Consider the following 26,783-nt stretch of genomic DNA (forward strand, 5'->3'; position numbering starts at 1 on the left):
CATCTGGAGGTGTTGTTGTCCATCCCACATTCTTTTAGTTTATTTAGTAGTAGGTTATGGTTTACTTTATCAAAAGCATTACTGAAGTCCAAGTAAACAACATCAAGAGAATTCCCCTGGTCCACTAATTGTATCACTTTGTCAAAGAATGCTATAAGATTAGTCCAGCATGATCTGTTTTTGACAAACCCGTATTGGCTTTTGGTTATTACTCTGTTTACTTCTAGATGTTCATTGACTCGTTGCTTGATTATCTTTTCCAAAGCCTTCCCTGGTATTGAAATCAAGCTGATAGGTCTGTAGTTTCCTGGATCTGTTTTTCCCTCCATTTCTTGAAGATGGGAACTATATCTGCTCTTTTCCAGTCCTCTGGCAATTCCTTGGTGCTCCAGGATCTTTGGGGTTGGGAAACACTGCTTTAGAGTCTTCAGCAAATAGGCAAACCTTCCCTATCAAACCTTCCACTATGTCACTCACAAACATATAAAAAAGAATAGGACCCAGAACAGACCCTTGTGGCACACCGCTTGTAACCTGTCTCGCCATTAACAATAACTCTCAGATGTCTACACTTCAGCCAGCTGCAAATCCACTGAACTATCCAGGGATTAAGTCCAATCTTCACTAATTTATCTACCAGCTTTTTATGTAGAACCGTATCAAAGGCTTTGCTGAAGTCCAGATAGGCAATATCCACAGCACCACCTTCATCCAATACCTTTGTGACATAGTCAAAGAAATCAATGAGATTAGTCAGACATGATTTTCCTTCAGTAAAGCCATGCTGATTTGGGTCCAATAAGTTATTGTTTTTTTAGGTGCTGATTTATCCTCTTTTTGAGTAGAGTCTCCATCATTTTAACTATAACTGATGTCAAGCTAACTGGCCTGTAGTTACCAGCTTCTTCTCTACTGCCCTTCTTGTGGATAGGCACAAAACTGGCCATTCTCCAATCCTCAGGAACATCTCCTGTTAACAGGGATTGGTTAAATAAATCAGTCAATGACAGATCTGAGTTCTTTAAGAACTCTGGGGGGATGCCATCTGGACCCATTGCCTTATTTATCTTAAATCGTTCAAGTTCTTCTAAGATATCGGCTTCTAAGATCAATGGAGCTGAGTCTGTACAGCTGGAAACAATGCTATATCCATCTATAGTATTATATTGTAAGGTGTCTTTTGAGAAAACTGAAGAGAAGTAGCTTTTGAAATGGTCAGCGATCTCCTTATTCCCATCAATGCATGTATTATTCCCGGTACTAAGCTTTGTGATGCTGCAGTTTTTCTTCTTCCTATCACTAATATATCTGAAGAAGGTTTTATCCCCCTTCTTTACAAATTTGGCAATTTCTTCCTCTTTAGAGACTTTAGCAGCATATATTATCTGTTTCGCCCCCTCCTGTCTCATTTTATACACCTCTCTATCAGCTAAACTTCCAGACTTTTTATACCTCCTATAGGCAGCCTTTTTTCATTTATAGCCCTTACATCATTGCTAAACCATAATAAAATATGTAGTAGGTGATACTGGTTTGGATTAATGCATAAATGGAATTGAATTTAGAATTGTTGGGGAGATTAATGATATTAATAATTTTTAATTGATTGAAAATAGAGAATATTTAGAATTTTTTTCCTTTTTTATTTTCTCAAATTGTCTGAAATTGAAGATTAATAATTAAGTAAGAAATGTAGATAAGTATTAATTGGCTAAATGTTAGATGGGCTGAAATAATTTTTAAATTTTGGATTAGGTAAATGTACTATTTAGAGGGGGGGAAATCTGAAATTTGTATATGTTTATGTTTTGTTTTTAATTTTCTTTTGTTAACATCTGATTGGCTATACGAGGTTTTCTTGGTTTATAGAAAAATGTATAAAGAAAGAAAGAAGCACTTTGGCATAATGATTAAGTTTGAAATATAATTGGTGGTGTACTTTTTGAAGGAACATTAAAGAGGGAATTTAATTAAAATAAAAGTATGTACCTGAATGACAACATTAGGAAAAAAACTTTTGCAACTTTTTGGATGATTGATATTAGTTACTAACAAAATACCGCATTTTGTTCATGGAAAAACTATTACATTGGGCATTTTCTGGAATATTGAAATAGAAAAAATGAAAGTAACTACTTTAATATCTTATAAAATATGATAATTTGCATATCAATAGTTTTGCATTGGTTTATAATACATTTTTGATAATATATTTTTAAGAAAAGGGCCACCCTAACTACTTACTCACTAGGCCAGTGATGGCGAACCTTTTTTCCCTCAGGTGCCGAAAGCAGGCTCGTGTGTACTCACACCCATAATTCAATGTCCCCTATGAGTCCTACACCTTGCACATGCATGTGTGACCCCCATGCTGACTCCCCATTCACTTTACCTATCCCCCCACTTCCTGAAATTGCTTCCTCCTCCCATCCTGACTCCTTTACCATGCAAAGATCTATCTCCTTTCTGCCATGATTTTTTTTGAAAAATTGCGCTGCCCCAAAGTGTCTCATCAGCTTGCAAACATTTTGGGTGAACACTGGAATGTTCTGGGTACCGTGATATCACGGAACTTTAGGCCATGAGATTAAGGCTCCAGAAGCTTCCATTCTCCATGCAAAACATTTGCATACCAATGGGACGCTTTGAGGCAGTACGATTTCTCTGCCTTTAAAGGATTCCATCACGTTGCTAACATTTTGCATGGTCCCCAGAAGCTTCCAATCTCTGTGTAAAATGTTTGCAAGCTGATGGGATGCTTTGACGCAGCAAAATCACACTGCCTCAAAACGTCCCATTGGCATCCTGTAAATGTTTTGAGTGCCAACACTGGAAGCTTCTGGGGCCATGATCTTATGTGCAGAGAGGCTGGGGAGGAGAGAGCTTGCTAAATTTTTGCAAGGTAAATGACCCGGGTGGCAAGATGGGAAGGGGGAGCAATTGCATGAGGTATCTCACGAATTGGGAGAGACCTTGGATGGGCTTAAGCAGGTGGCCTGTCCCATAGCTACTCTGCCCCCATGGCTTTCCCCACTCTGAGATACCACACATGCACTTAATGACCTGCACATTTGTGGGGGAAATCCAGGAGGTTTCATGTTCATTTTATGTGACTCATTCCAATGAATCTTCCAGTTATCAATGTAGCTGGCAGACTCCATTACATTCATAACTCGAGAAGTACCTATAGATTAAACATACCCAATTCCTGCAACCGTTCTTTATATGTTTTAGTCTCCAACCTTTTGGTCACCTTGTTGCTCCTTCCTATAATCTTTCCAGAGTCTCAACATCTTTTATATATTTTTGATGGCTGCCACACACTGCTGCTCATATTTAAATGATTGACCACTAGGACTCCAAGATTCCTCTCACAGCTACTGTTACTGAGCCAGGTTTCATGTAATCTTACCTATACATTTGATTTTTCCTGCCTAAATGTAAAACCTTACTTTATTCTACTATAAATTTTGTTTTGTTAGATAGGGCCCACTGTTCAAGTCTGTCAAATTCCATCTGAATGTTGAGCCTATCTTCTGGAGTATCAGCTATCTCTGCCAGTTTAGTGTCATCTGTAAATTTAATGAGTCTATTACCTCATCTAAATCATTTATGAAAATAGTGGAGAAAATATTGAAGAGTACTAGTACTAAAACAGAAATCTGAGGTAGATTTGTTCTGCATGATTAGATTTGTTTTGCATGATCTGTTTTTAACAAATATGTTGGTTTCTGGCTATAACTTTACTTGCTTATAGGTGTTTGCAGATATGTTGCTTGCTTATCTTTTCCAGGTATTGATATCAGATTGATTGGTCTGTAGTTTCCTGGATTATTTTTAAATAAAAAATATGGGAACCACCTCGTTTTTTCAGTCCTCTGGTAGTTTCCCGATACTCCAAGATGTTTGAAATATATGATTCAATAGTATTGAGATCGCATCTGCCATACCCTGCAGAACTCTATGATGCAACCAGTCAAGTCCTGGTGATTTGAACTCTTCTAGAAAGGACAAGTGTTTTCTTGCTATTTTCTTGCTTATTTTAATTTGTACTCCAAGTTTTTGGTAGGTTGGACTGTATTATCTTTTTGCACAAAGATAATGTAAATAATGAAGTAAGTAACTCTGTTTTCTCTCTACTACCTATTACTACCTTATAATATTCTATTTGTTGGTATCCTTCCTTAGTTATGTGCCCCTCTTTCCATTTTTTGTATTTATCCTTTTTATTTTTCAGTTTATCAAAGAGTTCTTTGTGTAACCATGCTGGTTTCTTCTTAGATTTCTTGTTTATCTTTTTCAGTGGTATTGAGCTTGATGGGACTTTTTATAATCAGAGTTTTCAGAGTTTCGCAAACTTATTGAGTTGTTTTCCCCTTTGAAATCTTCATCCATAGAATCCTTCTCAAACTCTACGTTTATTAAATTCAGCACTTTTATAGCTATATGTACACTTATGGCAATGTCATTCCTTTTTATTGACCCATATGTATTCTAGAAGGGTTCCAATTTTGGTTGTATGCATTTCTGAAGAGATGTAGTGATCTCTTATGTATAATGGGACTCCACTTCTTTTATTAGGTCTGTTTCTTTTGAACATTTTGTATCCTTCCATTAGTATATTTCAATCTTGAATTTCATCCCACTCCAAGTTTTGGGACTAGCAATTACTGTATATCAGAATTTCCTCATGTACTAGTACTTCAGGTTTGCCTTGTTTGTTCCCCAAACTTTGAGCATTATGTATAGATATTTGAGTCCTTTATGACTAACCCTAGGTATGCACCTTATATCTCCTAATTTATATCTGTTTTTCTTCTTTCCTCTTATCCACTACCTCATTTTTTTAATTGCTTATTTTGGGGTTTATGCTTGGGAATAATCCTAAAGATCCTGAGGATTGGTCATTCTTCCCACTCAATTTTGGTTTAAAGTCCTTCTGATAAATTGAGCAATTATTTTTTGAATATATTCTTCCCAGTTCTTGTGAGGTGCAGTCCATCCCTTGCCAGAATTACTTTATGTAAATAATACAGATCATGGTCTAGGAATCCAAAGTTGGCAATACCAATTTTTAAGCCAATGGTTCATTTCTAACTTTCTTTCTTCCCTCATTGGAAGTACGTACAGATGAAAACACCATTTGAGCTCCTAACTCCTTAACTTTATTGCCCAATGCTCATAATTTCTCAATATTGTTTTTAGAAGAAGAAAGGGGGAAGGCAGTATTTTAGACTCTACACTCTTTTTACTTTACATAAATGACCTTTGCAATCATATTATAAGAAACTGTGTTGCACCAGAGGCGGAGTAACGACACGGACACAAGAGCTGGATTTAAAAATGGGTCATTTTTATTAATTAAATTTGCATAATTTATTGAAATAAATTAGCATAAATTAACTATAACCCTAAACAAGGACCTGCAGGGTCAAACAATTACTTCCGGGGCGGAAAATAGCATCAGAAAAACTTCCGGGGCAACTTATGGGCGTAGTTCCATGCTGATCCAGGTGAGGGGCCCTGCCCTCACCTGACTCACTGCCATAAACCTGCATGTGGAAGGTCCCGCCGTCTATCCCATACAACGAGAAAGAAATGGGCGGGACCCAAAGACAGGTTCCCCCCAATTGCTCAGGTCGTTTCCACCATAAGCCTTTGGAGAGAACCTGTCAATCATCCCCAAAGATGCCCAACGGAGAACACGCAGTTGCTAACCACCACCCAGTTTTCCGCCCCTAACCTGCCATGGAGTGGGGGTCAGATCTCTATCTTGGCCTCCCGACTCCCCCCTCTAACTGCACCAGCTCGCGCAGTGCCCGCTGCAGGTCCTGTAAGAAGATGGTGTTCCCCTGGTCTGACAGGTGAAACGCTGTCAGCGCAGTGAAGCCACGGCTGATCTATGGTGATGTTGGGATGGGAAACCACTACCCCACCCAACACTCTAACCAGCCTACCCATAGCCTTAGTCACCTTCTCCTGACCTTGTGAATGGCCCTAAGGGAAATGGCATCCCCAAACGATCCTCGGGAGGATCTCAGACCAGACCACTTGCATGGTTGGCCAAGCTTTGCGAAGAATACGCAAGTCTTCGTGGGCGTGGCAAAGCAGTGCCAGACCCCCAAGCACACACAGGTCATTGCCACTGAAGTGCAAGACCGACCACCTGGGCGCGACACCTCTTGTGCCACCCTCCCAGGAGCAGCAGGAGAAACCCCTCTCTTCGCAGGCCTCTTCCTCCCACCGGACCCAAAGACAGCCGGGTTCCCACAGCGGTTCTTGCTGCAGAGCGGCCAGCCAAAAGACTACTAGGGCCACACAGCAACGCCGTCGGTCTTGCCCTGGTGGGATTATCTAGAAGAAGGCAGAGAAAGGCTCCCTAGCCTAACATCCTATCCTATTACTGCAACTGGCCGTTCGTAATCTAAAATAGGCTACCGACCGCCAGCGGCCAATCCCTCGGGTCCGATGACCCGGGAAATTAGACACTGCTGTGCTGATAGCGCCGCCGCTACAGAATGAATGCGTTCCATATCCGGCGGGGTCAATGTCAACCTGACTAAAGCCCTAATCACTAAAGCCCAAAATTGGTAGCGGGTAAGCGGGGTACCGTCCTGGTATTTAAAAAGGTACCCCTGCCACGCATCCCTAATACTGCCACAGTAAGACAGAGCTGGCCAGGGCAATCTGTGTGTATGGGGAGGAGCCGGAATACCGACAATGTCGCATTTACCCCTCAGGGCTCCTACCCCATACTTCCTAACCAATGGCCGCCACCGCGTCAAGGCGCATAGCGGACCGAGCAAAGCTCATCAGGAATGAAGGCATTCACTGATTCTCCCTTCGGGAAGGACCGGTGGTGAATCTACTTAAATTCACCACTGGCCTTCCCTGGAACCATCCCCAAGGGGGAGACCCTCTGTAAGACCCTGTAAGAGAGCAGCCGCTCTCCCGTGAGGGTGATACTCCCTAAACTACTCTTCCAGCACTCCCAGCCTAATTGGGCTGGGACCCTTTTTCCCCACCAGGCGGGGGACGCTTGACCTGTCCCCCCCATCCTTCCTATCCTTACCCCCTTTGGGCTTAGTACAAATGCTGGTGGTGTGGGAGCCCCCACAGTTCCCACACACGTGTCCGAATCTGCATAGGGGACGAAAACATGCCCCCTTTGCTGCAAATTCATGACATGGAGGGGCACCTGTTGCCGCACCTCCCCCATCCATCATAGCCGGAGGCGATGCCGCCGGTTTGCCCTCCATGTAGTGACCACTGTCCGTGCGGTCACTGCCCCCGGTCCCGGACGTGGGTCACGGCAAACCACAAGTCGGGTACAACCACGTCCCAAGGGAGTGTGGGATCAAATGCTACCCACATTCTAAATGCCTCGTAGTTGCGCCAAACTGTGCCCTTGTATTCAAAGTGAGCACGGGCAATTAAGTCAATGTATTTAAGCATAGAGGCAGCCCGAGCAGGCTCCCTCTGAATCACTACGGAGGCGTATGTCAGGTATGCATACAGCCATGAGCTGAAGCACCTGCTAACCTTAACCTTCTTGGGCTTATCCACCTTAGCTTCACCCTCTTTCTCCTTCTTAGGGACTTCCCTATTAAGGAGGGAGAAAAGATCTACGTACTCCCCTTTCCAAATACATTCTCTAATAGTAGGGTGGAGGTGAAAGCCCAGGGGCATGGAGGGTAACCCCCATGGAATGGCGGCCGCCCTAATGGCAGCTAAGGGTCTAAGATCACGGGAACCCCCACGGTTGCCTCCCCTGACCCAGTTGAGGGCCCTGCAGCCGTCGAAGGGGCCTGGGTCACCGCAGAAGCAGTGGGGGAAGCCCATACCTGACTACAGGTGATGGCTGAACTACCCAAAGTGTTGACCCCACTCCCAAAACCTGGTGGCACAATGGCCTGCCCAGTCAGAGGGAGGAGCGGTTGTAGTGTTGTGTGTGGTAGAAGCCATCCATGAGGACCCGGCTCCTACTGAGCTGGGGGACACTGTCATCTGCCCGGTCTGGGCCGCTGGTTCACCTGATGGTCCGCCACAGGCTGCTGGAGCTGTGGGAGTGGCGCCTCCTGGCCCATACACTGACCTCCAGTGGGCATCCAGATCATCCAACCTCTCGATGATCCTGGACCAGGAATAAGCAGGCATGTTAGTTTCATTAACAGGGGGACCCCTCAATCTGTCCCTTCTGGCCCCAGCCTGGGTATCTTCCTGAACCAAGCGGGCCCGGGCTGAAGGTCTCAAGGCCCTCCTGGGCCGGGCCTCAGCCTCCACATGAGGTTGTATAGGCCTCCGCCTTTTCGGAGCCATCAGTCAGTTCAAAAACTACAACAGAAAGAAATCCTCAAAATGGGGATGATCCTTGGTATCCCCTAAAACTGAATGGGAAGTGAAAGGGGTCACCCCTAGGCCCCAAGGCCTGAAGGCCAGAAGGCCTCACTAGGCCCGCTAGGCCTCCCCCCCTGGAGCCGGGTGTTCGTTTTGTTGTCATCCAGGGCGGACAGGAGGCCCTGGAGCCTGATCAGCCCTTTTATAGGGCTGCAAGCTCCGCTCCTGGATGACGACACTGAGAAGGCCAAAGCCTCCCAGGAGCTGGCCGAGATCTCACGAGATCTCGCGAGATCTCAGCCGAAAACAAGATGGCGGCTGCGCCGAGGGTCGTGTCTCCCTGGCTCTGCTGCAAAATGGGCCAGGGATGAGGTCACCGGCCAGGTATTCTTTTCACTGATGATGTAAAATTATTTAACACCATCGACAATACTGCTACCCTACAAAGAGATTTTGACTTTCTATCAAAATAGTCAAATAATTGGCAACTCCATGTCTCAACCAACAAATGTGCTGCTTACATATTGGCAAAAAAAATCATAATACCAAATACAAGCTGGGTGGATATACCAATGTGTAAGCAGCGCATTTATTGGTTGAGATATGGAGTTGCCAAGTGACATTGTCTAGTTGATGGGACTTGAAGAAGGCCGACTCTGTGGGACCTCACCGGTTGCTGGGACTAATGTGACAGGAGGCGGTTCCGCAAGTAATTTGGTCCAATGCCATTTAGTGCTTTATAGGTCATAACCAAAACTTTGAATTTTGTCCAGAAACCAATCGGCAACCAATGCAGTTCGCGGAGTGTTGGAAAAACATGGACATATCTGGAAAGGCCCATTACTGCTCATGCGGCTGCGTTTTGCACGATTTGAAGTTTCCGAACACTCTTCAAAGTTAGCCCTATGTAGAGAGCATTGCAGTAGTCAAACCTTGAGGTGATAATGGCACGGGTGACTGTGAGTGAAGACTTCCTGTACAAATAGGTCTGCAACTGGTGCACCAGGAGAACCTGGGCAAATGCTCCATTCGCCACAGCCGAAAGATGATGTACCAAAACAGCTCCCATGGCTGTTTGTCTACTTCACCAGGTGTCACCAGGTTCAAGTTTTCAAGTGTCAAGTTTTATTGGACTTATATGCCACCCCTCTCCGAAAACTCGGGGCGGCTAACAACAATCATGAACAGTATACAATAATAATCCAATACTAAAAGCGAATTAAAACCCCTTAATATATAAAACCAAACATACATACAAACATACCATGCATACAATTGTAACGGCCTAGGGGGAGAAGAAGTCTTAATTCCCCCATGCCTGGTGGCAGAGGTGGGTTTTAAGTAGCTTACGAAAGGCAAGGAGGGTGGGGGCAATTCTAATCTCTGGGGGGAGTTGGTTCCAGAGGGCCGGGGCCACCACAGAGAAGACTCTTCCCCTGGGTCCCGCCAAGTGGCATTGTTTAGTTGACGGGACCCGGAGAAGACCCACTCTGTGGGACCTAACTGGCCTCTGGGATTCGTGCGGCAGAAGGTGGTCCCGGAGATAATCTGGCCCGGTGCCATGGAGGGCTTTATAGGTCATAACCAACACTTTGAATTGTGACCGGAAACTGATCGGGAACCAATGCAGACTGCGGAGTGTTGGTGTGACATGGGCATATTTAGAGAAGCCCATGATTGCTCTCACAACTGCATTCTGCACGATCTGAAGTTTCCGAACACTTTTCAAAGGTAGCCCCAAGTAGAGAGCATTACAGTAGTCGAGCCTCGAGGTGATGAGGGCATGAGTGACTGTGAGCAGTGACTCCCGGTCCAAATAGGGTCGCAACTGGTGCACCAGGCGAACCTGGGCGAACGCCCCCCTCGCCACAGTTGAAAGATGTTTCTCTAATGTGAGCTGTGGATCGAGGAGGACGCCCAAGTTGTGGAGCCTCTCTGAGGGGGTCAATAATTCCCCCCCAGGGTAATGGACGGACAGATGGAATTGTCCTTGGGAGGCAGGACCCACAGCCACTCCGTCTTGTCTGGGTTGAGTTTGAGTTTGTTGACACCCATCCAGGCCCCAACAGCCTCCAGGCACTAGCACATCACTTCCACTGCTTTACTGACTGGACATGGGGTGGAGATGTATAGCTGGGTATCATCGGTGTATTGATGATACCTCACCCCATGCCCTTGGATGATCTCACCCAGCGGTTTCATGTAGATGTTAAATAGCAGGGGAGAGAGGACCGACCCCTGAGGCACCCCACAAGGGAGAAACCTAGAGGTCGACCTCTGACCCCCCACTAACACCGACTGCAACCAACCGGAGAGGTAGAAGGAGAACCACTGAAGAACAGTGCCTCCCACTCCCAACCCCTCCAGCCGTCGCAGAAGGATACCATGGTTGATGGTATTGAAAGCCGCTGAGAGGTCAAGAAGCACCAGGATAAAGGACAAGCCCCTGTCCCGGGCCTGCCAGAGATCATCCATCAACGTGACCAAAGCAGTGTCTGTGCTGTAGCCGGGCCTGAATGCAGACTGCTGAGGACCTAGATAATCGGCTTCTTCCAAGGACTGCTGGAGTTGAAGCACCACCACCTTCTCAACAACCTTCCCCATAAAGGGAAGGTTGGAGACTGGATGGTAGTTATTGAGCACGGCTGGGTCCAGGGAAGGCTTCTTGAGGAGGGGGCGCACAAGTGCCTCCTTATAAAGGGCCAGAAAGGACTCCCTCCCCAAGGAGGCGTTGACAATCTCCTGGGCCGAACTCCGTGTCACCTCTCGACTGGCCGAGACCAACCAAGAGGGACACGGATCCAGTAAACAGGTGGCGGAACTCACATCTCCAATGGCCTTGTCCACTTCATCAGGTGTCACCAAGTCTAACTCCTCCCAGCCAGATGGACAAAGACGTTTAGCCCCAGTCACCTCGACTGACTCATTGTCAGTTGACTCTGTTTTACAATTGGAGTCGAGGTCCGCTTGGATCTGAGCGATTTTATCAGCGAAAAATGTGTTAAAATCCTTGGCGCTACTCTGTAAGGACTCCCCAACTCCCCCTGATTAAGAAGGGAGCGGGTTACCCTAAACAGAGCAGCCGGGCGGGATTCCGCTGATGCAATCAAGGCGGCATGATACGCGCATCTTGCCGCCTTGAGCGCCACTTTGTAAGTCTTAATATGAGCTCTTACAAGTGTTCGATCAGATTCAGACTTACTCTTCCTCCATCACTTCTCTAGATGTCTCTTCTGGCGTTTCAACTCCCGGAGCTCCTCGTTGAACCATGGAGCTCTACGGGGTCTAGCGCCACGGAGAGGTCGCAGCGGCACAATTCGGTCAAGAGCCTCCGCTGCAGCCTTGTTCCAGGCCTCAGCCAGAGATTCTGCCGAACTGTGGACAAGTGTATCTGGAAGAACCCCAAGCGCCTTCTGAAAACCTTCTGGATCCATCAGGCGCCTGGGGCGGAACAACTTAATTGGTTCCGCCTCCCTGCAGGGGAGGATCGGAGCCAGGAAGTCAAGCCGCAGTAGAAAATGGTCTGAACATGACAAAGGCAACACTTCTAATCCCCTTAGTCTCAGACCATTACTCAGTTGCTCAGAGAGGAATACCATGTCGGGTGCGTGCCCCCCCTCATGAGTCGGACCCTGTACTACTTGGGTCAGGTCCATGGCTGCCATGGTGGCCATGAACTCCTGTGCCAGTCCAGAGGATTCGCCGAGCGACGGCAGGTTGAGGTCCCCCAAGACAATAAGTCTAGGGAACCCCACCGCCAGCCCGGCTACCTCCTCAAGTAGCACAGGCAGGGCTTGTGCCACGCAGCTGGGAGGCAGGTATGTGAGAAACAAGCCGACCTGAACCCCTAAGTCCAACTTCACCAGGAGGGACTCACAACCTGCAATCTCCGGAGCAACGAGTCTACGCAGGCAAAGGCTCTCCCTAGCTATAATAGCCACTCCTCCCCCCCTTACCCAGGGTCTAGATTGATGCCATATCTGAAACCCAGCTGGGCAAATTTCAGAGAGAGGAACTCCTCCCTCTGGGCCCAGCCAGGTTTCGGTTACACATGCCAGGTCAGCCTCCTCATCCAGGATTAAATCCCAGATGAGGAGAGCTTTATTTACCACCGACCTGGCATTGAGTAGCAGCAATCTGAGCCCAGGGCCAGACTTACACTCGTCACCAGAATTCTGGGTTGACCTCATGGAGCCGGAATAAGGGATCGTTATTAAGCAACGATCCCTCCTTCCCCTGGAACAGCTAGCTCCGTGGCTCCCGCCATATCTGCCTCTCTGGAATATCCTGACCCTCTGTCACCCCAGATATAGCTGTCCCTCCCCCTCCTGCCTCTCCAGCTCCAGGTTGGCCAAATATATTATTTACATAGTTCCCATTCATCTCACCCATACTGTGACCCCACCCATCCCACCCATCCCATCCATACCAATCATTTGGTCCATACACACTATACCCACCCCAATTATCCATCACTAAAACACCCCCCCAATAATTTAGTTAAAATATGAATCAATTTATAATTAAAAATACTAAAGATTAAAATACTAATAAAAAGATAATAAATACAAATAAATATAGAATATATAAAATATAGGTAATAGTGCAGTAATTCAGTTGATTAAAATGGACCCAGTCAGCAGCAAATAACAAAAGCGCCAAGGTCTCAGGTGGTAGAGTCAAAAATTGCTCAGAGTCAAGAGTCATTCTATATCTCCCCTCCTCAGAGAAGTGGCGGTAGAATGTCCTTATCCCGAGTATGCTGGTTATTAAATTAATTTCCCTGTCTCTCAAACTCCTTGATGTCGATGTTTCCAGATCTTCCTTCTCTCTTGTCCCATCCACTCTTACAGTACCTCCAGACCACACTGGTCGGCCCTCCGTTGGTTCCCAGTAGTTTTGCAGCAGTATCTCATTACTATAGATCTCATAAATTGACATTTCCAGTCTGTCGTGTTCCCAGCAATAACTAAAGTGGCATTCAGAACCTCCATGCAGCCACAGTATGTTCCTTTGATGGTCATAATAGTATTCTCCTCCTTGGCATCTTTGTTTTCCCATAGCCCTCTGTCTCCTCTCTCTCCTCCTCGTGCAGCTCCCCACCTGGCTGGTCTTCTGACGCCGAACACCCCCACCATTCAGTGTTCCCGCGTCTCAGGTCAAACTCTTCCCACACAACAGAACTAAGATGGGCCCCCTTAACTGACTCATTGTCAGCCAACACTGCATTCCAATTGGAGTCAAAGTACATCCGGATCTGAGCGATTTTATCTGCGAAAAACCTATTAAAATCTTCTTATACATGCTTGTCAAATAAATAGATAGATAGATAGATAGATAGATAGATAGATAGATAGATAGATAGATAGATAGATAGATAGATAACTAAATAAACAAATAAACAAACAAACAAACAAAAGTAGATTGTCCCCACTAATTCTTGTCTTAGCCAAACAACCCAAATTTTTAGCATCTTTTCTTCACATGGAAGATAACATCTAATCATTCAAATGTACTGATTATGTAACATCCATTGTATAATCTGACACATGTCTGCTTAAGAGTAATTGGAACTTGTCCAATTAGTAAATGGATACCAGATTGAATGATAAGCTACATCTAATTCAAATTGAATAAACTGATTAATATCAACAAACTTAGTTACTTGTTTCACTCACAGCATTTGCTTATCTGTTTTTCTTTTCCTTTTTTCTTCTTTCTGAGCAGAGAAAGAGAAACTTGGGGAAACTATGGAAGATGAAATAATGAAAATACTGAAAACCAGGAAACAATTTGCCAACATAGGAAAATCAATTACTGATGAATTTGGGAATAATACGCGAGCTATTCGCCTGGTGGAGAACCTGGTTACATTAGCCAATTTGCTAAAGGTGGTTCACAAAACAAAAATAGCAGAAAGTGAAGAGGAGGCTCAAGAGTTCGAAGCCATGATAGAAAACCTGTTAACCTACTCAATGTTAGGAAGCGAATCCATACTTCCTTCTGATGATGCAGAAACTTTTAATGAAGTCTTGCCTGATAATGCATTGTCTCATGAGATACATTATGAGCATCAGGAGCAAACTACCTCTGCTCCCCCCTCAGATTTTTTACCAGACAGTGATTATGATGATGATATCTTTGAAGATATGTTGAACAAACTATTGGCATTTCTCATTCCATCTCATAGGAATGTCATTTTCCAGATAATCTCTATCTTATTTTATTTTTATTTATGTTATTTTTTATTTATAATAGTTATTGGCAACCCATATTATCTAAGGGTAGCTCTTGGCATTTTACAATATTAAAATAAATAAAAACATTTATTTAATTAGCACATGGCATATACCTGGACTAGCAATATGTATTATCATTTCACCTAGATTTGTAAAATACAATAAAATATAAATGTTTAAAAGACCTATGTTCAAATACCAATGTCTAGGTTACCTAATCAACCTAATTGAAGTGCAGCCTTTTTATATTAAAAAATTCAGATACTAGATTGCTACATACTCTCAGATTACAGCTGGTCACAATATGATTTACAGCGTGATGTGGAATCCTGTAGTCACACCAAAGAAAGGGAGTATACTATACTATTTATACAGAAACTCCTAGCAAACAATGTGTGAGATGTCAATCCTATTCAGGAATATCCAATGTTGGTGTAATAGTTCAAAGCGCAGCACCTTTTTTGTGGGATTATTTTTATGACTTCCTATGGGTAGGAGTTCAGTGACCCATTTGGCTTTCCACTGGGAATTGATTTTAAAGTTGTTGGCAGATTTTAATATGAGTGCTAGTGCAGGTTTCCTAGATTTGAGTTTTCTGGCTAAAAAATGAGGAAAGTTGGCATGCCCTGGTAGGAGTGAATTGTTCATAATTATTTGGTATTCTCTCATTAGTGAATTTTGTCTTTGTAAAGTTGGTAGTGCTATATGATTCAGAACAAGAAGCCAGCAAGTTGGGGTGATTTTAAAATATTCACTTATAATTCTCATAGTGTCATTGAATCTGGTATCTAACTTACTAGTACAGCAGCTGATATGCCATTGATGACCTGAGGGTGGTAGTTGAAAGCTTCATATGCTGCTTTGTTGTTAAGTTGGAAGATAAAAACACAAATCACACAGCTGAGCACAGCAGCCTGATTAAAAAGTGGGGAGGGTAGGATGAGGAGGGGGTGGTGGTAGCATAGTTCCCTCTAAGCTGAGCAGTGAGCAATCGCTCACTTAAAAATCATCATCAACTCAGAGTTTTCCAAACCTGCCCAGAAGCCGAGAGGGAAAGAGTGAGAGGGAAGGAGAGAGAGAGGAAGAGAGAGAAACAGATAGAAAAAAGAGAGGAAGGAAAAGAGAAAGAAAAAGAATGGGAGTAAGGAAGAGAGAAAGAAAATCAAAATCTAGTTTGAAACTAGCTCAACTATTTAAGTGGCATTTTGATATTGATAGAGTTGCCCTATTATGAGCTCATTGTTATAGACACACAGTACAGTATTTTATTTTGAAATTATCTGAGGCAAAACAGGGTGGTTTTTTTATTTATTTGTTTGTTTGTTTGTTTATTTATTTAGTTATTTAGTTATTATTTCTGTGCCGCTCAGTCCCAAAGGGACTACCGTTCAGACACTATACTTTTCCGCCCCCCCCCAAAAAAAAAAATTAGAGGGAACACTGGGTGGTAGTGGGATCTGCTCTTAGTCAATCAATTACAGTGATCCCCCGGTTATTGCGTCCCCAACCATTGCGAACAGGGTAATTTGCGAATTTTGAACCCGGAAGTCAAAATACCATCTACGCATGCGTGCCCTTTTTTCTATGGGCACGCATGCGTAGATGGCGCCCGGCAGATCAGCTGCTGGGCGGCTTCCCTGGGTCTTCCCCCTCTTGCTGGCATCAGCGAGGAGTTTCCCCACGGCCCACGCAAACTCCTCGCTGCCGCTCGCCCGCCCTTCGCCCGCCCATGCCGTTCGCTCCCCCTCTTGCTGGCGGGAGGGCGAGAAGCCCTCCCCAGCACCCGCTGGCCCGCCCTTCGCCGCTCGCCCGCCCTTCGCCCTGGCCGCTTCTTCCCAGCGGAGAAATTCCAGCCCCCACCTGGTCCCGCCCGATCCTCCTCCCTGAGGCAGCTCGCCCTCCCATGGCCGCTTCCTCCACCCTCCATCGCAAGCCCTCGCCACCGCAGCCAACGCGCGCTGCGATCTTCAAGCCCGGCTCCTTTCGGCCCAGCATCCCGGGCCAAGCAGCTGCCTTCCGTGACTGAGCCTGGCTCGCCCGGAAGATCGTAGCGCGCGTTGGCTGCAGCGGCGAGGGAAGCCAAGCCGGCAGCAATGTCGCCGCCGCTGCAGCCAATGCGCGCTACGATCTTCCGGGCGAGCCAGGCTCAGTGACGGAAGGCAGCCGCTTGGCCCGGGATGCTGGGCCGAGAGGAGCCGGGCTTGATCTGCTGAGCCTGGCTGGCCCGGAAGATCGTAGCGTGCGTTGGCTGCAGCGGCGGCGACATTGCTGCCGGCTTGGCTTCCCTCGCCGCTGCAGCCAACGCGCGCTACGATCTTCCGGGCCAGCCAGGCTCAGCGGATCAAGCCCGGCTCCTCTCGGCCCAGCATCCCGGGCCAAGCGGCTGCCTTCCGTCACTGAGCCTGGCTCGCCCGGAAGATCGTAGCGCACGTTGGCTGCGCTGGCGAGGGAAGCCAAGCAGGCGCGCCGTTCTCCGCTGACTCCTAAAGCGGGGAAGTTCGCCAGGAGTCAGCGGAGAACGGCGCAACTGTTTTAAAACGATCGGAGCTTTCCAATTAGACCCGAAGACAAACGGCAAACTTCCGCGTTTGTCTTCGGGACTCACTGGAAAGCCGCGCGGGTGTTTTAAAACATCCCCGCCGACATGGGGGGCTTGCTAGCACCCGCCAAACCCGGGTTGGGGGTTCGGGGGGGTGCTAGCGAGCCCCCCATGTCGGCGGCCGCGCCGCCCCCCAATCTTCGGCTCCTCGCTAGCGCTGCGGAAGTTAAAAACACCATCTGCACATGCGCAGATGGTGTTTTTACTTCCGCAGCGCTACTTCGCGAAAACCCGCTCGTTGCGGGGGGTCCTGGAACGGAACCCTCGCAACGAGCGGGGGATCACTGTACCTCTACTGTGATGCTTCTCCCCACCCCATGGAAGCCCCAGGCCTACTAGCAGAGCTATATCTCTTACAGAAGGTTAGGAGAGTTGGGGTCAATCTTAATCTGAGGGGAGGGCAATATGTTCCAGAGGGCATGTGTGATTACAGAGAAGAGAGCTACACCCCATCAGGTGGAAAGTTGGAATATCCACAGCATGGATAGTTTAGGCATGAGAAGACTAAGCACTGGAATTCCTGATCCAGGAAAGGTCTTAACTGGTGCACAATCCAGTTAATTCAAAGCCTCTTCAAGCCATGATTGACAACTCCTCTTTGAGTAAGAGTCACGAGTCCAGAAGAACCCCCAAATTGTGGACTAGATTTGTCTGGGAGAGTGCTATCCATCAGAAGATAACAAAGTCCCAGATCTCTGGTACCCAAAGTCATTTGGTCTTGCCACAGTTCAGTCAATGTCTGTCATTTCCCTATCCAGGACCCGACAGCTGCCAGGCATCATGGGAAAACAGCATCATTTATTTATTTATTTATTTATTTACTTACTTACTTACTTACTTACTTACTTACTTACTTACTTACTTACTTACTTATTTATTTATTGGACTTCTATGCCGCCCCTCTCCATGGAGTTGGGGTGGCTCACAACACATCAATTAAAAAACAATATACAATAACACATCTAAATCCAAGTAATATAAATAATTAATTTAGAACCATTCTAATAAGAATAAAACATTAAAAATTATTCATTCAAGCCACAAACATACCGTACATTTGTTGGCCAAAAGCTGGGATCTAGTGACCCCAAGTCTGGTGGCCTAAATAGGTTCTTAGATTTTTGCAGAAGGCAAGGAGGGTGGGGGCAGTACAAATCTTTGGGGGGAGTTGATTCCAGAGGGTCGGGGTCCCCACAGAGGAGGCTCTTCCCCTAGATCCCGCCAAGTGACATTGTCTAGTTGACAGGACCTGGAGAAGGGTGACTCTGTAGAACCTAACCAGATGCTGAGATTCATGTGGCAGAAGGCGGTCCCATAAATAATCTGGTTCAATGCCATGTAGGGCTTTATAGGTCCTAACAATCACGTTTGGAAACCAATTGGTAGCCAATGCAGTCCACAGAGTGCTGAAGAAACATGGGCATATCTTGGGAGGCCCATGATAGCTTGCGTGGCTGCATTCTGCACAATTTGTAGTTTCTGAATGCTTTTCAAAGATAGCTCCATATAGAGAGCATTGCAGCAGTAGAACCTCGAGGTAATAAGGGCATGAGTGACTGTGAGTAGAGACTCCCTGTCTAGATAGGGCCACAACTGGTGGACCAGATGAACCTGGGCAAATGCCCCCCTCATCACAGCCAAAAGATGATGGTCCAATGTCAGCTGCGGATTAAAGAGGATGCCCAAGTTGCGGAGGAGGTCAAAAGTTCCCACCCAGGGTAATGGATCGACAGATAGAAATGTCCTTTGGAGGCAGAACCCACAGCCACTCCTTCTTGTTGGGATTGAGTTTGAGCCTGTTAGCACTCATGCAGACCCTAACAGCCCCCAGACACCGACACATCACTTCCACTGCTTCACTGATTGAACATGGGGTAGAGATGGATAGCTGAGTATCATCAACATACTGACGACAACCCACCCCATGTCCTTGGATGAACTTCCCCAGCAGTTTCATGTAGATATTAAACAGCTGGAGGGGAGAGGACCGACTGCTGAAGGAACTCCACAAGGGAGGGAGGGACGTAGGAGTAGACCTCTGATCCCCCATTAACACCAACTGCAACCAACTGAAGAGGGAGGATGAGAACCACTGTAAGATGGTGCCTCCCACTCCCAACCCCTCCAGTCGGTGCAGAAGAATACCATGGTTGATGGTATCCAAGCCATTGGGAGGTCAAGAAGCACCAGGATAGAGGATAAACCCCTATCCCAGGCCCACCAAAGATCATCCATCAGTGTGACCAAAGTAATTTCCGTGCTGTAGCCGGGCCTGAATCCTGTTTGTTGAGGGCCTAGATAATCGGCTTCATCCAAGGACTGTTGGAGCTGGAGTGACACCACATTCCCAACAACCATTTCTATGAAGGGAAGATTGAAGACAGGATGATAGTTATTAAATACAGCTGGGTCCATGGAAGGCTTCTTGAGAATGGGGCACATAAGTGCCTCCTTGGAGGGAGCCAGAAAGGACCCCTCCCTCAAGGAAGCATTGGTAATCTCCTGGACCCAGCTTGAAGTCCCCCAAGATAATAAGTCTGGGGAATTTTACCGCCAGCACGGCTACCTCCTCAAGTAGTGCAGGCAGAGCTGTTGACACACAGCTGGGAGGCAGATACATGAGCAACAAGGCCATCTGAACCCCTAGATCCAACTTCACAAAGAATGACTCACAACTTGCTATCTCAGGAACAGTGAGCTTGCATAGGCTGCAAAAAACTCATTAAAATCTTCAGCACTACCCTTCAAGGGTTCGTCAACCCCTTGCCACCACCCTGGTTAAGGAGGGAGTGTGTCACCCTAAACAGGGCGGCCAGTTGGGATTCCACTGATGCAATCAAAGTGGCATGATACATGCATCTTGCCACCTTGGGCACCACCTGATAAGTCTCTTTATGAGATTTTACAAGAGTTTGGTCAGATTCAAATTTACTTTTCCTCCAATGCTTCTCTAGACATCTCTTCTGGCATTTCATCTCCTGGAGTTCCATGGTAAACCAAGGAGATCTCTGGGTCTACTGCCACAGAGAGGTCACAAAGGCACAATCCGGTCTAGAGCCCCTACCACAACTGTATTCCAGGCCACTACAAGAAGCACCACCGAATTGTGTACAGGCGAATCTGGTAGAACCCTAAGCACACTCTGAAAACCCTCTGGGTCCATCAGGCTCCTGGGGCAGAACCACCTAATTGGTTCTGCCTCCCTGTGGGGGAAGAATGAAGCCTTAAAATCAAGCCGTAGCATAACATGATCCGACCACGACAAAGGCAAGATATCTAAGCTCTTAAATTCAGATAATTGCTCAACTGCTCTGAGAGGAATACCATGTCAAAAGTACGTCCCCTCATGTGTTGGATCCTGAATTACTTGAGTAAGGTCCATGGTTGCCATGAACTCCCATGCTAACCCACAGGATTCATCTAGCGACAGTATATTTAAGTCCCCCAAGCCAATAAGTCTGGGAAACGCAAATGTCAGTCTGGCTACCTGCTCAAGTAGTGCAGGCAGAGCTGTTGACACACATCTGGGAGGCAGGTACATGAGCAACAAGGTCACCTGAACCCCTAGTGAACTCCAAGTTCACAAAGACTGACTCACAACCCTCTATCACAGGAACAGTGAGCTTGCTTAGGTTGTTGGTCTTCTTGGCTAGAATAGCCACTCCCCTTCTCTGGGGTCGCAGCTGATGCCACACCTGAAACCTGGCTGGGCACATTTCAGAGAGAGGAATCCCTCCTCTGGGCCCAGCCAAGTCTCAGTCACACACGCCAGATCGTCCTTCTCCAGGATGAGGGAAGCTTTATTGATTGATTGATTGATTTATTTGATTTGATTTGATTGATTTGTATTCCACCTCTCTCCCCTTGGTTGTAATGTTGGTTGACATTACAATCAATCTGGCATTGAGCAACAACAGCCTAAGCCCATGGTTCAGATTTTGCCTGTTACCAATACCCCAGGCTGATTTCATGGGACAAGAACAAGGGATCACTTTCAAGCAGCAAGCTCTTGTTCCCCGAGAGTGGCCTATCCCATGGCTCCCACCATATCTGCCCCTCCGCAGCAAGACCAGTATATTCCAGATCTCTGACACCCCAGAGATAGGCTCTCCCACTTCCCCCACCTATGCATCACCAGAAGAGCTAGTTCTTCCACTCAACTCACTCATACTCTCCATCCAATCCATACAACAATCAACCATCCTTAAAAAATTTAGCCCCCTATAAATTAGTTTAAAAAATTAATTAAAATGGCAACAATAAATAGCACTAGAAATAAATAGAAGCAAGGTCCTAGTAAAAACAATATTGTCCACTCTTATCAGGATTGTTCTCTCTCTAACACATGGAGAGGAATAAAGTGCTAAGTGAAATGTTCTTAGTACTATAGAGAAGTTCTTCTATCAGGATCCTTTTGTATGGGAGAATAAGTTCAACAAGGTTGATGTGTCCCTATTTCCCATTGCCCACAGACCAGTCAAATAGAGCTTTAATATTGCAGTTTAGGGGAAAACAGGTAGGGTACCACTAGCATGTTGGTATCACTAAGTGTCTTCATCTGCAAATTTTCTTGTCATCTTCCAGGTGTTTTTAGTCAAGGGAGTCTTCTCCTCACTGGCCTCCCACAGTATTGAAACTGTCCTTATCAGCTGCTCCCACCCACTGCCTCATCTGCAATTTGCCAACCAGGTGGAATTCCACACTGCATATGCTTGAAAGGGTGTGTAAGCAGCAGCAGGCAATAGTGGAGTTCCAGCTTCAAAATGCCCGAGTGAGTAGAAGTGCAGACCAACAGCACTTTACCACCAATGACTGGGCCTCCATGAGGGACATTTGTGCAATGCTGCAGTGCTTCCAGTATGCCACTGATATGGTCAGTGCTGATAATGCCATCATCAGTGCTACCATTTCCATCCTTTGCCTACTGGAAAAAACCCTTCAGGCCATGATGGAGGATGTGGCACAGGAGGAAGCAGAGGTGGAGGAGAAGGAGGAGGAGAAGGAGGAGGAGGAGGAAGGCCCATTTTCCAAGGCAGCAGGGGGCGCATCCATGGCTTGCAGGGTGGGTGGCTGGGCCAACAGCAGCCAGGTGCTCCGCTGTACAGCCAGCGTAGAGTTTTGGGGGAGGAGGAGGAGGACTTGCAGCAGGGCGGCCCCCAGTGCAGTTCATGGGCATCAATGAAGCGTGGCTGGAGGGAGGAGCAGGAGGAAGGGGAGGAGGAGAGACCTGTTACTGACAACCTCTCCTTGACTCAGGGCAGCCTGGCTCACATGAGCCACTACATGCTCCAGTGCCTGCGCAATGACCCCAGGGTAGCCCGCATCATCACCTCTGCCAGTTACTGGGTGGCCACCCTGATGGATCCCCGTTATAAGGACAACATCACCTCCTTGATCACAGCACTCGAGTGGGTCCGCAAAATAAGAGAGTACAAGCGTGCGCTCGTGGACACACTAGTGGCAGAGTTCCCACAGGAATTGGAGGGCTCAGTGGTGACACGCGGAGTAGGAGGAGGATGCAGTCGCCAACGCAGCAGGGGCACTGGCAGCACCTCACAGAGGAGGGTGAACATGGCCACAATGTGGGAAAACCTATTCCATCATCCCACACATCCCCCACCATCAGATGTGATGGCCCATAATACCAGAAGGCGGAATGTGACACGCATGGTAGACGACTACCTGCCCACGCATCTCATGGTACTTAGTGATGCCTCCACTCCCTTCAATTTTTGGGTAGGTAAATTGGACACATGGCCAGAGCTTGCCCTCTATGCCCTGGAAGTGCTGGCCTGCCCTGCGGCAAGTGTCCTGTCTGAGCGTGTGTTCAGCACCGCAGGAGGGGTCATAACTGACAAAAGGATCCACAGACAATGTGGACATACTTACATTCCTTAAAATTAAACTTGGCTGTGCCACCACCTGAGTGTTTGCTACCACCACCTCCCCCCCCGACAGCTGTAAAATTCATGTCTGTATCTATTTATTCAGGTATATTTTTATGGAATTATTTGTGTATAGTTTGTGTTCAAATCCTGTCAATGGTATAACTGGAGGTGCCCATCAATAAAATTATTTTTGGCACATATAGTTTCTTAGAGCCTAAATGCATGTTCCTTCCAAGGGGTGTCACCTTGGGAAAAGCTGAGATATCCAGGTTTATTTTTATGGAAATATTTGTGTGTGTTCTGTGTTTGAATCCTGTCAATGGATAACTGCGCAGCTGGCCATGAAAACAATTATTTTTGGCAAATATGGTTTCTGACAGCCTAAATGCATGTTCCTTCCAAGGGGTATCACCTTGGGAAAAGCTGAAATACTTTGTACCAGGCAAATCGGGTTCTGGTTCTGGTTCGGCGAACTTACCTGAACTCCGCCGCCAAGTTCAGCCAAACCCGAACTTCGTTGGGTTCACCCAACACTAGTTATGACCTATAAAGCCCTACATGGCATTGGACCAGAATACCTTTGAGACCACCTTCTGCTGCAGGAATCCCAGTGACCAATTATGTCCCACAGAATCGGCCTTCTCCGGGTTCCGTCGACAAAACAATGTCAGTTGACGGGACCCAGGGGAAGAGCCTTCTCTGTGGCGGCCCCGGCCCTCTGGAACCAACTCCCCCCAGAGATTAGGACCGCCCCACCCTCCTTGCCTTTTGTCAACTACTGAAAACCACCTATGTCGCCAGGCATGGGGAAATTGATTTCCCCTGGCTGTCCCGCTTTATGTATGGTATGTTGAGTTGTGTGATTGTTCTAATAAGAGTTTCTTAATTGTTTTGCTTTTTAATATTGGATTTGTTTGTTGGGAGCCGTTCCAAGTCCTTGGAGAGGGGTGGCATACAAATCTAATAAATAAATAAATAAAATAAATAACAATAATAATAACAACAACTACTACAATAACAATTACTACAACACTGGTCAACACAAAAAAATAATCAGCAAAGGTAATATGTCTGTTTTATAAAGTTTGATGTGCTGATTCCAAAAATATGCTTAGTTTTGCTTTATCACATAAAGTTTCTGATATAGAGGCATTTTTGTTATTACATTATTTCTGCATTTTCAATGTAAAACTTCTTATATCTAGGTTGAAACAGAAAAATCTTCTTCATGATGATGTCAAAGTGTGTTATTACCAAAACAGAAATAAAATTGTAACACAATTTCACAGTTGATGGACCAATGGTGTACTGTAACAATGTGAATGGCCTCTACGAAGAACTGAACCAAGAGTATTATCCAAGTAGGATTTCCTGCTTAAGCGGGGGGTTGAACTTGATGCCCTGCAAGGTCCCTTTCAACTCAAACAAACAAAAAAACAAACAAACAAACAAATATTTTGTTGCAGATTGGCGATTGTTTATTGACTCATCCCAGAAAAGTTTGAAAGCAAAGTTGCTTCACAATGGAAATATGAAACCATCACTCCTTATTGCTCACTCATGTCATCTAAAGGAAAGTTATGAAAATCTGTCAGTTGTTTTGGATGCTATACAATATAAGCATCATTAATGGAATATCAGTGGAGATTTGAAAGTGATTGGTCTGCTAATAGGAATGCAAGGAGGTTTCACAAAATATTGTTGCTTCTTGTGTACATGGGACAGTAATACAGTAGAGCATTATGTTTAAGGTGATTGAAGACAGAGAAACATCTATGCTCCAGGTAGACACAATGTACAGCATAATCCTTTAGTTGCTCCAACAAAAATCTTTCTTTCTCCACTACAGACAAAGTTGGGGTTGATTAAAAACTTTGTGAAAGCCATGGCGAAGACAAATTCCCGTACATTTCACAGAATTCTCCAGCATTTCACCACAAAACTGAAGAAGGGGCTATTTGTTGGTCCTCACATCAGAGAACTTATGAGGGATGACGTGTTTGAAGGAACTCTAAATAATAAGGAATTAAGAGCTTGGAAAAGCTTCAATTGGATCTGTGAAAACTTCTGAGAGCCTAAATGCAGGTTTCTTCTAAGGGATGTCACCTTGGGAAAAGCTGAGATATCCCGATTTATTTTAATGGAAATATTTGTGTGTGTTCTGTGTTCAAATCCTGTCATTGGTATAACAGCGCAGCTGGCCACATAAAGAATTATTTTTGGCACACATGGTTTCTGAGATCCTAAATGCATGTTCCTTCCAAGCTGTGTCACTTTGGGAAAATCTGAGATATCCAGGTTTATTTTTATAGAAATATTTGTGTGTGTTCTGTGTCCGAAACATGTCAATGGTATAACTACGCAGCTGGCCACGAAAAACATTATCGTTGGCACAGATGGTGCATGTTCGTTCTAAGGGGTGTCACCTAGAGAAAATCTGAGATATCTAGATTTATTTTTATGGAAATGTTTGTGTGTGTTCTGTGTTCGAATCCTGTCATTGGTATAACTGCGCAGCTGGCCACATAAACAATTATTTTTGGCACACATGGTTTCTGAGATCCTAAATGCATGTTCCTTCCAAGGGCTGTCAATTTAGAAATCGCTGAGATATCCAGGTTTTTTTAATGGAAATATTTCTGTGTGTTCTGTTTTTGAATCCTGTCAATGGTATAACTATGCAGCTGGCCACGAAAACAATTATTTTTGGAAAATATGGTTACTGAAAGCCTAAATGCATGTTCCTTCCAAGTGGTGTCACCTTGGGAAAAGCTGAGATATCCATGTATATTTTTATGGAAATGTTTGTGTGTGTTCTGTGTTCGAATCCTGTCATTGGTATAACTGCGCAGCTTGCCACATAAACAATTATTTTTGGAACACATGGTTTCTGAGAACCTAAATGCATGTTTCTTCAAAGGGGTGTCACCTTGGGAAAAGCTGAGATATCCAGGTTTATTTTTATGGAAATATTTGTGTGTGTTCTGTTTTCGAATCCTGTCAATGGTATAACTATGCAGCTGTCCACATAAACAATTATTTTTGGACATATGGCTTTTGAGAGCCTAAATGCAGGTTCCCTCCAAGGGGTGTCAATTTAGGAAAAGCTGAGATATCTAGGTTTATTTTTTTGGAAATATTTGTGTGTGTTCTGTGTTTGAATCATGTCAATGGTATAACTAGGCAGCTGGCCACGAAAAACATTATTTTTGGCACAGATTGTTACTGAGAACCTAATTTTTGGCACACATGGTTTCTGAGAGCCTAAATGCCGGTTCCTTCCTAGGGGTGTCAACTTGGGAAAATCTGAGATATCCACGTTTGTTTTTATGGAAATATTTGTGTGTGTTCTCTGTTCGAATCCTGTCAATGGTATAGCTACGCAGCTGGCCAAGAAAGACATTATTTTTGGCACAGATGGTTACTGAGAGCCTAAATGCATGATTCCTCCAAGGAGTTTCACCTTGCGAAAAGCTGAGATAACCAGGTTTATTTTAATGAAAATGTTTGTGTGTGTTCTGTGTTCGAATCCTGTCAATGGTATAGCTACGCAGCTGGCCAAGAAAGACATTATTTTTGGCACAGATGGTTACTGAGAGCCTAAATGCATGTTTCTTCCAAGGGGTTTCACCTTGGGAAAAGCTGAGATAACCAGGTTTTTTTTAATGAAAATGTTTGTGTGTGTTCTGTGTTCGAATCCTGTCAATGCTATAACTGCGC

The 26,783-nt window shown here is 45.6% G+C and overlaps 1 protein-coding gene across 1 annotated transcript in view; it reads left to right on the plus strand.

Annotated features, from left to right (window-relative positions):
- The window catches only part of LRRC37B (leucine rich repeat containing 37B), a 45,763-nt gene extending 23,406 nt beyond the window's left edge, over positions 1-22,357 (plus strand). Inside the window, exons 8-9 of the mRNA XM_070728268.1 lie at positions 14,065-14,621; positions 21,770-22,357. Coding sequence (XP_070584369.1) covers positions 14,065-14,621; positions 21,770-22,357 — 1,145 coding nt within the window. The remainder of the gene's footprint in view (positions 1-14,064; positions 14,622-21,769) is intronic.
- Positions 22,358-26,783: the final 4,426 nt, after the last annotated feature.

The sequence above is a fragment of the Erythrolamprus reginae genome, chromosome Z, assembly GCF_031021105.1.
Source record: "Erythrolamprus reginae isolate rEryReg1 chromosome Z, rEryReg1.hap1, whole genome shotgun sequence".
Lineage (NCBI taxonomy): Eukaryota > Metazoa > Chordata > Lepidosauria > Squamata > Dipsadidae > Erythrolamprus > Erythrolamprus reginae.